The sequence below is a fragment of the Hyperolius riggenbachi genome, chromosome 8 (assembly GCF_040937935.1).
Source record: "Hyperolius riggenbachi isolate aHypRig1 chromosome 8, aHypRig1.pri, whole genome shotgun sequence".
Lineage (NCBI taxonomy): Eukaryota > Metazoa > Chordata > Amphibia > Anura > Hyperoliidae > Hyperolius > Hyperolius riggenbachi.
The window spans coordinates 40,556,006-40,570,046 of NC_090653.1; the positions used below are offsets into that span (position 1 = coordinate 40,556,006).

At 43.0% G+C, this 14,041-nt stretch overlaps 1 protein-coding gene across 2 annotated transcripts in view; it reads right to left on the bottom strand.

Annotated features, from left to right (window-relative positions):
- The window catches only part of LOC137528097 (uncharacterized), a 172,699-nt gene that overhangs the window by 149,145 nt on the left and 9,513 nt on the right, over positions 1–14,041 (bottom strand). For both annotated transcript variants that reach the window (XM_068249373.1, XM_068249372.1), the window contains exon 2: positions 4,437–4,554. In XM_068249373.1, coding sequence (XP_068105474.1) covers positions 4,437–4,554 — 118 coding nt within the window. The remainder of the gene's footprint in view (positions 1–4,436; positions 4,555–14,041) is intronic.

Here is a 14,041-nt window from a genome sequence, read left to right on the forward strand (position 1 = left end):
TTGACTGCCTTCTCCGCCACCACCACCAGGGTCCAAGACTCTAGGCGGATTCCAGAATTTTTAAGGCCGCTGCTAATTTTTCTGGGGCGTGCACATGCCTGCCTAATTTTTCTGGCTGAACTGCAGGCGGCTGCAACAAAAAAACAAAAGGCATGTACATGTGCCCATCCCCCTTCGTGATCATTACCTTGCCGCGGTGAAGGGGCTTGCGTATCACAATGAAGCAATGACCACCGGCTATATGAGTGTCTCGGGTGGGGGTGGCACACCAAAGATAATAAGGTCGTTGTTTCATTATGGTCAGACCAAATTTGATCAGCTGGACAGTCACTGTTCTGTCATTCAGCTACATCAGCCGGGCAACCATATGGGCTGAAAAGCCACCATCACCTGCACTCTCGTCATGGTGCGCACCAGTCCAGCACGCCCGTCACTACACACGGCTGTTTGCAGTCATTGCATACCTTTCACTGCATCTGTGACTGCACATTATACCTGGCAGTCAGTGCTTAACTTGCACTTGAATGGATACAGTTTTAAACCATTTAAAAATATAACCATCTACATTTTCAAACAATTTAAAAATACAACCATCTACATTTTCAAACAATTTAAAAATACAACCATCTACATTTTAAAACAATTTAAAAATACAACCATCTACAGTTTCAAACAATTGAAAAAAAAAGGCAAAAAACTTGCCCTCCGTAAGACATTCTTGGCAAATGCTTTCGACTTGGTTTGTCTTCCGCTGGGTCAAGGGTCCATCTGATCACAGATGCCTGGTCTGCAAAGCACGGTCAGGGCAGCTACAGCATGGGTCTCAATAGGCTCCCACTTCGGGCCGGAATCCAACCTTCATTCCCCGCCCATTACCCGAGGTGACAATGTCAGACTTGCCCGCCTCCATATGATTCTCGTGAAAGGAATGTGGTGTCATCTTTGCCCGCCATAACTGGTTCTCGTTAAAGGATTTAAAGTACATTCATTTCAAATACAGCAAGCCCTCGATAGTCCTCCTGTATTGTTATTTTTGGTCACTACCTCGGGGCGGGCGTGCATGCCCTCCTTGGATGTGTAGTGGTAGCCGTTGCTCAGGCTCCACACCGGATTCAAACCCTCATTCCACGGCCATTACCCGGGGTCACAATGCCAGACTTGCCCGCCTCCATAGGATTCTCATTGTAGCGGTACTGAACAAGTACCGCTACAAGTAGAAAATGTAATTTAAAAACAAAACGTAAGCTTTTTAACGATGCCATGGAAAGTTGAGAAGGCAGTCACATATTACCTGACATCACTGAGTGAGGAAGAGCAATCTCGCCATGTTGAGCAGTAGTCCAGCATGGCCGTCACTACACAAACACCTGGTAACTTGCGGTGCGTTACACAGTTAGTTTGGTGCGTCAGTGTGAAGCAGTACTCTAATTACACTACCTGATTGACGTATACACATGATGTTTGAAAGCACGTTAGGCCTGCAATTTAGCATTCAATGTGATTTCTGCCCTTAAAACGCTGTTTTGCTTCACATCCAGATTTTTCCCCGGGACTTTTGGCGTGTATCCCACTCCGCCATGCCCCCTCCAGGTGTTAGACCCCTTGAAGCATCTTTTCCATCACTTTTGGGGCCAGCATAATTTTTTTTATTTTTCAAAGTTTGCCTCCCCATTGAAGTGTATTTCGGTTCGCGAACTTTTCCGCGAACTGAACCTTCCGCGGAAGTTCGCGAACCCGGTTCGCGAACCTAAAATCGGAGGTTCGGCCCATTACTAATAGGGAGGTTGTAACCTACATTAACCCTCCTGGCGGTCTATTAAAAACCGCCAGGGGGCAGCGCAGCAGTTTTTAAAAAAAAATTTTTTAAATCATGTAGCGTGCCTAGGGCTTGCTACATGATAGCCGCTGTGCAGCGGCATCCCCCCATCTGCTTCGATCGCCTCCAGAGATCTGCGATCAGGAAATCCCGTTCAAAGAATCACCGACGTCATCGACGTTGTGACGTCATCGGGAGTCCCGATCCAACCCTCAGCGCTGCCTGGCGCTGATAGGCCAGGCTGCGCAAGGGGTCTAGGGGGGGGGGGTGGCGTGGCGGATAGCGGCGAATCGGCGCGGAGCGGCAGCGATTGGCGTGCCCACGCAGCTAGCAAAGTGCTAGCTGCGTGTAGGGAAAAAAATTATGCAAATCGGCCCAGCAGGGCCCGAGAAATCCTCCTTCGCGGCTTCCCCCGAACTACATTCGGGGTTACCGCCAGGAAGGTTAATTAGTTTTGTAAGTACCAATAACAAATTCCTAGGTCATGTACTGAAATAATGGGATTGATTCACTAAATTTGTGTAAATTTACTGTGCACAGACAGCACACGGCAATTGTACTAATACTTATGCAAGGTCTGTAACGCATGCTACATGATTTGCTTTACTTAGCGCACATATTACAAGCAATGCACATTAAAGGGGCACTACAGGGAAAATGTTGCTACTGGGATAACCTTGGAAACCTAGTAGCAGGTTTGTAATAGTAAGAGAAACGCATATTAGGTATTGTATCTGGTTACAAATGCTGGCTGGATAGGATAATTTATAGCACCTCTGATTGCTCTGCCAACTCTGCCTCAGGTACACTTTAATGGAACTAGCAGTTGTGTATAAGAATTACATAAAGCACAATGTGCTAGGAATAGCCCTGTGGTTGTGTATTAACTTGCATGTTAACTGGATCTCCCTGCATATGTCCCTAGGCTATGATAGGGATAACAAGTGACATAAACACTTTGATATATGGGGCTTGATTCACAAAGCGGTGCTAACTGTTAGCACTCCTGTGAAAACCCCCTTAGCACGTCTAAACAAGCTTTTCGCGCATAAAACTTTACGCGCGCAAAACTTTATGCGCGCAAAACTTTACGCGCGTACTGCACAGAGCGCAGGGCACTCCGCGCGAAGTGCCCATAAAAGCCTATGGGACTTAGCGCGCGTAAAACTTTGCGCGCGTAAAACTTTGCGCGCGCAAAGTTAGCACGCGATCTAATTGAGAAATCTGGAGCTAACCTACTTAGCACCCTGCTTAGCGCGTCTAAAGACTTTAGACGTGCTAAGTAGGTTAGCACCGCTTTGTGAATCAAGCCCATGATGTGTTGATGCTAAATAAAAAAAAATGGAATGGCTGTAATTCCTGCCCACTCCTCCCAAACCCACAATAAACAATTAAAGACTTAAAGAGACACTGAAGCGAAAAAAAAAATATGATATAGTGAATTGGTTGTGTACTATGAATAATTACTAGAAGATTAGCAGCAAAGAAAATATTCTCAAAATTTTTATTTTCAGGTATATAGTGTTTTTTCTAACATTGCATTATTCTATAATATGTGCAGATTACACAACACTCAGCATTCAAAATGAGTCTTTCAGAGCAGTCTGTGAAGTAATGACCTCTCCTCTAGCAGAGAAAAAGTAAACGGTACAATAACACTTGAGATAATAAAAGTCAGATAACAGCCCTCTCCAAGACTAACTTAGTCGGAGAGCTTAATGGCTTGTTAGCATAGAGATAACAACTGGAGTTTCTCAACTCTTCCTGTACTGGAAACAATTAGACTGATGTATCTGATCTTAATGTTTTATTTCTTAGCTGTACTACACATACAAATCATAATATCATAATTTTTTTTCGCTTCAGTGTCTCTTTAAAGGGAACCTTAAGTAGGATATAGAGTTTTTTCCTCTTAAAATAATACCAGTTGCCTGACTCACCTGCTGATCCTGTGTGTCTAATACTTTTGGCCACAGCCCCTCAACAAGCATGCAGATCAGGTGCTCTGACTGAAGTCAGACTGGATAAGCTGCATGCTTGTTTCAGGTGTGTGATTCAGCCACTACTGCAGCCAAAGATACAGCACTTCTCTCTAGGTATCGCATGGTGGTTTGGGGGCCCCAGCCAGTGAGAGAGACTGGGGGCCCTGGCTGTCGTGCGAACCAATGTGTGTGATTTTAAATTTCTTTTTTTGCAGCTTCCAGGATGCGGTTGACAGGTGAGTGGTTAGTGTGGGAGATGTTCCAACACGGGGTGTCCCTGTAACAGATGCAATCCACGATTGCGTCCAACCAAAGCCTCCCACCTGAATGCTAATTTATGCAATTCCTGCTAGATTTGGTACGGCAGGCAAAGGGTGTATGACAGTACACCTGATTGGCTGACTGGCGCCTGCTGACCAGATAAAGGTAGGAAATTGCTTTAGCTGGAAGTGAGCAAATTTGTGTGTTTTGCAGCCAACGAGATCAGCAGGACTGCCAGGCAACTGGTATTGTTTAAAAGGATACATCCATATCCCTCTCAGTTAAGGTTCCCTTTAAGTTTAACTTAAAAAATAAGAATTGCTAAACTTTACAGGAAGATATTTGTTACAATTGTAGCATGTAATTTCTGATCTTACGGCACAGAAACGGGAAACAATAGTAGGAATCCTTTTCTTTCTTTTCATCCTTGAATTTCTTCTCTGCCAAAAGCATAACAGACTTACAGGTATTTTGATCCATAACTCCACTTGCTTCCTGAAAACAAAAGAAAAAAATAATAATAGAGGACTGCATTTTAGTATCTAACAGATACAGTATCCCTTTATTAAGACCTGACCCCTTTTTGGGGGGCTGAAACCAATATGTACAATTTCAATTTTGTACAGTTACAGTATATATGAAATATAGAGTTAGGACTAACTCAGAAATACTCCATATGCCCAGCAGATGGCAGGCTTCTTTTAAGCCTCATCTACACGGTACAATTTTTCATCAGATTGGATCTATTAGACGGATCTGTTAGATAATTTCCAACAGGTCCAATCGGATTGCGTTAGATTTGACAATAGATTTTGGGAACTTATCAAAGCAAAATCTATCGCAACATTGATCTGAAACAATTTGGATGTCTACACAAAATTCAATTTTTTATTAGATCCATCTAAAAGATCTGTCTATCTGATGGCTAATTGTACCGTGTAGATGAGGCTTTAAAATCAACATCCAGTGAGATATCTCAAAATAGAGAACTACTTAAGCCTCATGTACATGGCACAATTTTCCATAAGCTTGACAGATCTATTGGATGGATCTAATAAGAAATTGAATTGTGTGTAGACATCCAAATTGTTTCAGATCAATTTTGCGATAGATTTTGCTTTGATAAGTACCCAAAATGTATTGCAAAATCTAATGCAATCCAATTGGACCTGTTGGAAATTATCTAATAGATCTGTCTAATAGATCCAATCTGATGGAAAATTGTACCGTGTAGATGAGGCTTAAGACTTCTATTATCTGTAACATTTGTGTATTATACTTTTGGGTGAGGGTGGGATATTTGTAAAGATATGTTTTGTCCTTTGGATCTCACTGTGCTCTGGGGAATAGCAGGTGATGTTTTTAGCTGATTGCTATTGTACTCTTCTTCAGTGGTTGGCCTCCTGTTCTACCTTCCCATCCTTTCTTTAGTGTACAGTACATGCAGCTCAGAATCATCACCTCTCCTTTGGGTGAGTATAATTGCCATTTACCTGTGCAAATTATTTGGAAACTACTCTAAGCTCTGCTAAGTGGGAAATAGAAACCGCTGTGGTCAACTCCAAGGTCAGACCTGTTGATCAATTAACAGCTGATACATTTGCACATCTGTTTGTTAATTATTATTATTGATTTATAAAGCACCAGCATATTCCGTGGCGCTGTACAAAGTAATAAACAAACATGGGGTACATAATACAGACAATGGTGTACACCAATATACAAGATACATAATTAGTGACAAAATACAAAAAATGATACAGCATACAGAATACAAAATACAGAAGTGGTAATGACAGTGATGAAAGTAACATGATAAATAAAATGTATTATGATTTCCAAGACACAAAAGGGGGAGAGAGCCCTGCCCTTGTGAGCTTACAATCTAAAGGGAATGGGGGGAAACAAGAGGAGGGGTAGTATACGATAAAATATATAGAGGCTGTGTGTTTTAGGATACCTAAGTAGGAGTGCAATTTGGTCTTAGGACAAAGGGAAGTGGCCTAAGGTAGCGCATATGCTTGTCGGAACAAATTAGTTTTTAGAGAGCCTTTAAAGGTAACAAAGGTTGGCGAGTGACGAATGTGTTGTGGGAGGGCATTCCAGAGGAGGGATGAAGCACATGCAATCTTGTAAACGTGAATGTGAGGCGGTAATTCTAGGAGGACAACAGAAGATCATGTGCCGATCTGAGATTGCGATTGGGTTTGTATCTGGAGATTAGTGAGGATATGTACCGGGGAGAGAGATTGTGGCGAGCTTTGAAGGTGAGGGTTAGGAGTTTGAACTGGATCCTCTGGTTAATTTGCAACCAGTAAAGAGCTTGGCAGAGAGGGTCGGTCAGAGGAAGATCGAGAAGAAAGATGAATGAGACGAGCAGCTGAGTTCAGTACCGACTGGAGTGGGGCCAGTCTGTTAGAAGGTAGTCCACAAAGTAGTATGTTGCAGTAGTCCAGACGAGAAATTATAAGAGCATGCATTAACATTTTAGTTGTGTCTTCAGTGAGAAAAGGTCGGATGCGAGATATGTTTTTGAGTTGGAGATGGCAGGAGCTGGTTATGGAGTGAACATGAGGAATAAAAGAGAGAGATGAGTCGAATATTACCCCCAAGCACCGAGCTTTGGGAACTGAAGTTATGGGAGTGTTATTAACATTAACCACTTCGCATCCAGAACTTGTTTTCCCCTTATTGACCAGAGCAGTTTTGACACTTTAGTGGTGTCCCTTTTTAATCAGCCATAACTTTATCCTTACTCATGACACCTAAATGATCTAGGTATCGTTTTTTTCAGGACAAACTAGACTTTCATTGGCGGGTATTTTATCCCTAGACCAAAAAAGTTTTCTATGCATTTTAATGGGAAAAAGAGGGGGAAAATGAAAAAAATGCATTTTTTCTCAGTTTTTATCAATTCCAGTTTAAAAATAAAAAGTACCACAGGAGATAAAAACATGTCACCAGTATTATGTCCCCCAGTATAGATAGCAAAATTTGTCCCAAGTATCAGACCCCCCCCTTATAGCCAGATGTGTCCCCAATATCAGTCACCCCCAGTATAGCCCAATGTGTCCTCTGTGTTTGGCACCTCCCAGCATAGATAGATAGATGTATCCCCAGGATTGCTGCCCCTCATGTGTCCATATGTGTCCCCAGGAATAGTGGTCCCCCATTATAGCCAGATGCGCCCTCAGGATTAGCGGGTGCACCCTGGATTAGGGCCCCCCACCATTATAGCCAGATCTGCCCCCAGTATAAAATTATAAACATAAAATAAAATTGTACCCCCTCTTATTTTATTGTCCCCCCCCCCCCAGCTGCACATTTTACCCCCCACCCCCCACCAGGGGTCCACGCACCCCCATAGGAGCCAGCCAGATGCCCCACCCCCCACCCAGGCAGCCCCCTCGGTGGCCAGATCTGTTAAAAAAAAGGATTAGAAAGCAGCCTGACTCACCTTATCTCATTCCAGCGATCAGCCTGCAGCCCAAGCCTCCGATCGCCGCTCTGCACGCAGCCCTGTGATGCCGGTTACCGGGTCCCGGCTTGATGACGTCATCAAGCCGGGACTCGGCTGTTCAGCATCACAGGGCTGCGTGCAGAGCGGCGATCGGAGGCTTGGGCTGCAGGCTGGTCGCTGGAACAGGAAAAGGTGAGTCAGGCTGCTTCTAATCCTTTTTTTTTTTAGCAGATCCGACCACGGAGGGGGAGAGATGAATGATCACGCTGTTTGCTACAGCGGTGATCGTTCATCCATGGAGGGGTTACTAATTGGCTACAAGGGAACATTTTCCCTTTCGCCAATTAGTATTGCAGCTGTTAGTGCCAGGAGGTGCGCTCTGAAGCGCACCTGTTCCTGCACAACAGGGCTGCAAGCAGGTCAGTATATCTACGTCGCTGTGGCTTGGAGAGAGCCACAGCTGACGTAGATATACTGTAGCAAAGGACAAAGTGGTTAATTGTAACTTCAGGCAGAGAGGTGGACAGAGACGGTGGAAAAATGATTAGTTCTGTTTTACACATATTAAGTTTTAAGAAGCGAGAGGACATGAATAATAGAGTTAATAGAGTTAATGAAGGAAACTTTTATTTCAGCCAATACATCTTGATTATTTTTTTTGAAAATCTGATAATATGATTAATTGTGGTTCTATTTAAGTGATCTAAAAAATGGAGAGATATGTTTAAAAAAATAAATAAAAAAAGAATGAAAATGTAACTTGTTGATGGCGACCTTAATGTAGAACAAATGTTTCTCATCAAGCTAGAACTGAAAATAGACAACAGTTTATTCAGTGTAGAAAATCATATAAATAAACATTTTTGCATGCAGTAGGGCCTTTTGTTTCCATAGTGTCATTGTTGTATCTATAGCTGTTCCCAAATACAGACATCTCCTACAACAGTCATTCACAAGTTACGCTGCTGAAAGCCCGGTGACAGGGGGGATTTGTGGCAGGGGACAGAAGTCCCCTAAGCCTTTCCGTTCTTGTACAGCGAGAATCATCAGTGTTTTTTTTGTTCAAAAATAGTGATCATTCTGAAATGGTGCCGCTGCGCTGCCTCCCATTAGCTCGTTTTCACTGCTGATCATTAGATTAATGAATGGGACTTTGTTCCCATTCACTCAACTCCCCTCTAGGCCCTCGTGATCGCCGGCATCAATGAAATGCCTGCGTCACTTCCGAAGTGTAACAGCCACGCATTACTTCCCATTTAGCGTACTTATTATACAGGACATCTTGTGGTCAAATAGTAAAATTACACCTACATACATTAGGGACTAAAATGTTTTAATATGTATGTCAAGAGGGTATATTAATATTCAATTATTTGTTTAAAATTAGTGATGGATATAAAACTGAAAAAAAATGCAACTTTATTTCCAAATAAAATATTGTCACCATACATTGTACTAGGGAAAATTTTAAAATGTTTTAGTAACCAAACCAAGTGGGTATATCAAATTTGTGGGTTTTAATTACAGTAGCAGATATTATTTTACTGTTCAGATGACTAAGGCAGATAAAAGCAGAACGGCGCAATTCCAAATTCTACCATCCACTATGACAGAGAAACATACACCGCACAGTTTCTGTGCTTCACTGCGGATATATACATACACCACCTATCACAGAGTCAATGATCAAATAAGGTTGTTCACTTCCAAACTCCACATTAAAAAGCTAAGTTTCGAGAGAAGCATATACACTAGAGTCACTCTCTATGTTTCACTGGATGAAAAAATTTTCATATTCAGCATATAATTCCTATTTTTCCATGTCTATGCATAAAGCTTGACCACGTAGATGGAATAAAACACCACCACCACACCCTAAGACAGCAACTCACCATGTGGTGCGACCTATGCCAGGTCTATTCAGGCCTTGGGGCTGTTCCCTGGTCGTCCCTCACCCAGTGGCAATGGCTGTAATCTTCCTTAAGCTTGTATCCTCGTCCCATATACCTCAACAAAAAAGGCTCCCAATAGTGTAAAACTGCGACTTTAATTAAAACTTTAAAATACAATTGCACTTACAGATTCCACATGGGTATTAGCGCATGGAGTATCCCGGGCTCTCCCCCATTATGCAGGCAGGTAGGCAAAGCGATCCCTTGATCTAGAGGGGCGTTACCGCCGCACGCTCGGTACCGCCGATCCCCTTCACTCCTGGTCACGCCGCCCTCCACATATAGATCTCTTCCGTGTCTGACCCAACCCAACTAGTTTTGTCGATCAACGACTCATCAGAGGCTAGGAGCCAGACACCTCCTGAGATATATTTGTAGGTTCTCCAATTTTCCTACTCCCAGGAGTAGTATTGTATTTTAAAGTTTTAATTAAAGTCGCAGTTTTACACTATTGGGAGCCTTTTTTGTTGAGGTATATGGGACGAGGATACAAGCTTAAAGAGAACCTGAGGTGCGTTTAAAGAATGTTATCTGCATACAGAGGCTGGATCTGCCTATACAGCCCAGCCTGTGTTGCTATCCCAAACCCCACTAAGGTCCCCCTGCACTCTGCAATCCCTCATAAATCACAGCCATGCTGTGAGGCTGTGTTTACATCTGTAGTGTCAGTCTCAGCTGCTCCCCCGCCTCCTGCATAGCTCCGGTCCCTGCCCCCGTCCCTTCCCTCCAATCAGCAGGGAGGGAAGGGATGCAGGCGGGGACTAGAGTTCTGCAGGAGGCGGGGAGAGCAGAAGACTGACACTATAGAGATAAACACAGCCAGCTCTGACAAGCTGTTTGTCAGCAGCAGGGCTGTGATTTATGAGGGATTGCAGAGTGCAGGGGGACCTTAGGGGGGTTTGGGATAGCAACAGAGGCTGGGCTGTATACGCAGATCCAGCCTCTGTATGCAGATAATATTCTTCAAACCCACCTCGGGTTCTCTTTAAGGAAGATTACAGCCATTGCCACTGGGTGAGGGACGACCAGGGAACAGTCCCAAGGCCTGAATAGACCTGGCATAGGTCGCACCACACGGTGAGTTGCTGACTTAGGGTGTGGTGGTGGTGTTTTATTCCATCTACGTGGTCAAACTTTATGCACAGACAAAGAAAAATAGGAATTATATGCTGAATATGAAAACATTTGATCCAGTGAAACATAGAGACTTGTGTGTATATGCTTCTCTCAAAATGTTACTTTTTAATGTGCAGTTTGCAAGTGGAATATCTTATATGATAATTGACTCTGTGATAGGTGGCCTATGTATATCTCCTCAGTGAAGTATAGCTACTGTGGGGTATTTTAACCACTTTACCACCGCAGGTGCGGATATCTACGCCCCTTTTTCCACCCCTTCCCCACCAGGGGCATAGATATCCACACCTCCCACCGCTACCACCGCTGTCCGTGCTCCCGCTCGCTCGTGCGCATGCTCCCGCGCTTGTACACGCCGCCAGCCACTCACCCGGAGATCAATGAATGGGAAAAACCGTTCCCATTCGTTGATCTAAGCCCCCCAGCAATGATTGGCTGCTTCTATGAGAAGCAGCGCGATCATTGTGAAAAAAAAAAAGTTTGCCAGCCTCACTGAACTTCCTGTAAGCGTCCTTCCGACGCTTACAGGTCGCATAAACAAAAAAGTACTGTATAGTAGTAAAACTACACCCAAAAGCATTTTTCATATACAAATATATTGTTTTACACTATAAATTAACTCATTACCTCCCACACTCCCCAATTTATTTATTTTTTTTTGTAATAAAAAAATAATTACAATAAAAAAAAATGCATAAATATTTCCCTTAGGAACTGAACTCTTTAAATATTTATGTCAAGAGGGTATAACACTGTTACTTTATAAACTATAGGCTTGTAATTAGGGATGGACGCAAAACTGAAAAAATGCACCTTTATTTCCAAATAAAATATTGGCGCCAAACATTGTGATAGGGACATAATTTAAAAGGTGTAATAACCGGGACAAATGGGCAAATACATTTCATAGATTTTAATTACAGTAGCATGCATTATTTAAAAACTATAATGGCCGAAAACTGAAAAATAATGATTTTTTTTTCCCACATTTTTTCCTATTTTCCCATTAAAACACATTTAAAATAAAATAATTCTTGGCATAATGTCCCACCTAAAGAAAGCCTAATTGGTGGTGAAAAAAACAAGATATAGTTAATTTCATTGCGATAAGTAATAAGAAAAATATAGACCAATGAATGGAAGGAGTGCTGAAAGGTGAAAATTGCTCTGGTGGTGTTTCAGGGGTAAAACCCCTCAGTTGCGAAGTGGTTAAAGTTCTATCTAAAAGTGCAGTTTTACACTACTAGGAGCCCTTTTTTTATTGAGGTACATGGGACGAGGATACAAGCTTAAGGAAGATTACAGCCATTGCCACTGGGTGAGGGACGGCCAGGGAACAGTCCCAAGGCCCGAATAGACCTGGCATAGGTCGCACCACACGGTGAGTTGCTGACTTAGGGTGTGGTGGTGGTGGTGTTTTATTCCATCTACATGGTCAAGCTTTATGCATAGACATGGAAAAATAGGAATTATATGCTGAATATGAAAAATGTTTCATACAGTGAAACATAGAGTGACTCTAGTGTATATGCTTCTCTCGAAATGTAGCTTTTTAATGTGGAGTTTGGAAGTGGACTACCTTATTTGATCATTGACTCTGTGATAGGTGGTGTATGTATATGTCCTCAGTGAAGCACAGTAACTGTGCGGTGTATGTTTCTCTGTCATAGTGGATGGTAGAATTTGGAATTGCGCCGTTCTGCTTATATCTGCCTTAGGCATCTGAACAGTAACATAGATGTGACATTGCTGTGAGCGCCACCTCTGGTCATTTGATTTACATATTTTAAACAGAGTGAGCGAACCGTTTTTTTCTCCAACACCTGTGTTAGCGTTCTCCTATCAGCTCGTAGTGTGTACTTGCAAGATATTATTTTAAAATTGCCAAAAACTGAGAACTAAGGAGTTTTTTCCATTTTTTTCTTATTATTCCCATTAAAATGCATTTAGAATAAAATACTTAGCATAATGAAACACCCAAAGAAAGCCTAATTGGTGGTGAAAAAAACAAGGTATAGATCATTTTGTTGTGATAAGTAGTGATCATGTTTTTGGGGAATGAAAGGGAAGAGTGCTGAAATGTGAAAATTCCTCTCGTCCATAAGGTGAACACATCCCTCAGGCTGAAATGGTTAAATTTGCAATATTCTACTACTGAATTTCTACAGTAGAATATTTGTAATATTTACTGATATTTTACTATGGCTAAACCTAACCCCACTCTCACACAGAACCCTCCCTCTTCCGATGCCTAAACTTAATACCCCCCCCCCCCGGTGGTGCCTACCTCTAAGATCCCCGTGGTGGCACCTAAACCTAAGACCCCGTTGATGGTGCCTAACCCTAAGACCTCCCTGGTGGTGCCTAACCCTAAGATCCCACTAGTGGCACTTAATCCTAAGACCCTCTGAGGGTGCCTAACCCTAAGTACCCCTGGTGGTGCCTAATCCTAAGACCCCCCTGGTGGTGCCTAACCCTGAGACCCCCCTGATGGTTCCTAACTCTAAGACCTCCTTGGTGGTGCCTAAACCTAAGTATCCCTGGTGGTGCCTAATCCCAAGATCGTCCTTGTGGTGCCTAACCCTAAGACCCCCCTATGGTGCCTGACCCTAAGACCTCCCTGGTGGTAACTAACCCTAAGTATCCCCTTGGAGTTTCCTAACACTAGTGGTGCCTAACCCTAAGACCCCTCTCCATGCCCCCCCCCCCCTTCCCCACCGGTGCTGCCTAACCGTAACCTCTAAATAACAATTTAATTGGAGCCTCCAGCTAAATAAAAAATGTTAAGTAGCAATTTATTCGGAGCTGCTGGCTAAATAGCGCTAATCAGAACCGCCTGCTAACAATAAAAATGCAAATAACAATTTAATCAGAGCCGCCCACTAAATAGCATAGCGGGTAGCCCCTTGCCTGCTATTTAAATTGCACACATTTTTGGCCGCGTTTTTTATTAACTGCTCCGGTATACATTCCATGCACAGCAGGCAGTGACCAGCAAAGGGATTTTTTCACAAATGTCTGTCACACGTTATTTTTTTTTTTTTACAGTACGGTCAGTCAAACAAGTGGTGCTGTGATGCTGTGTAGGGTGTAGGGGTAACGCAGCATGCAGCTTGTCACAAACGCCAATAAATTACTTTTTGTGACAGTGGGCTTTAACAATGATACAGCCACACACTACAATGTATAGGGGAGTGTTGTGTTGCTTGCTATTACACACCACACCACACAAAAGCAACAAAAACAAATCAGTACAGTCAGTGGCGTAGCAAAAGAGGTTGCAGAGGTCCCGACCAAACCAGTGCCCTTGGGTCAGAGGGATCCCGTAGGGGCCCTTCCTCAACTGCACTTTTAGCTCTTTATTGGCCCTGTGCATGTAATGATCACGTCTATAAATGCTTTGAATGATAATAATCATTAGCACACTGTTCCC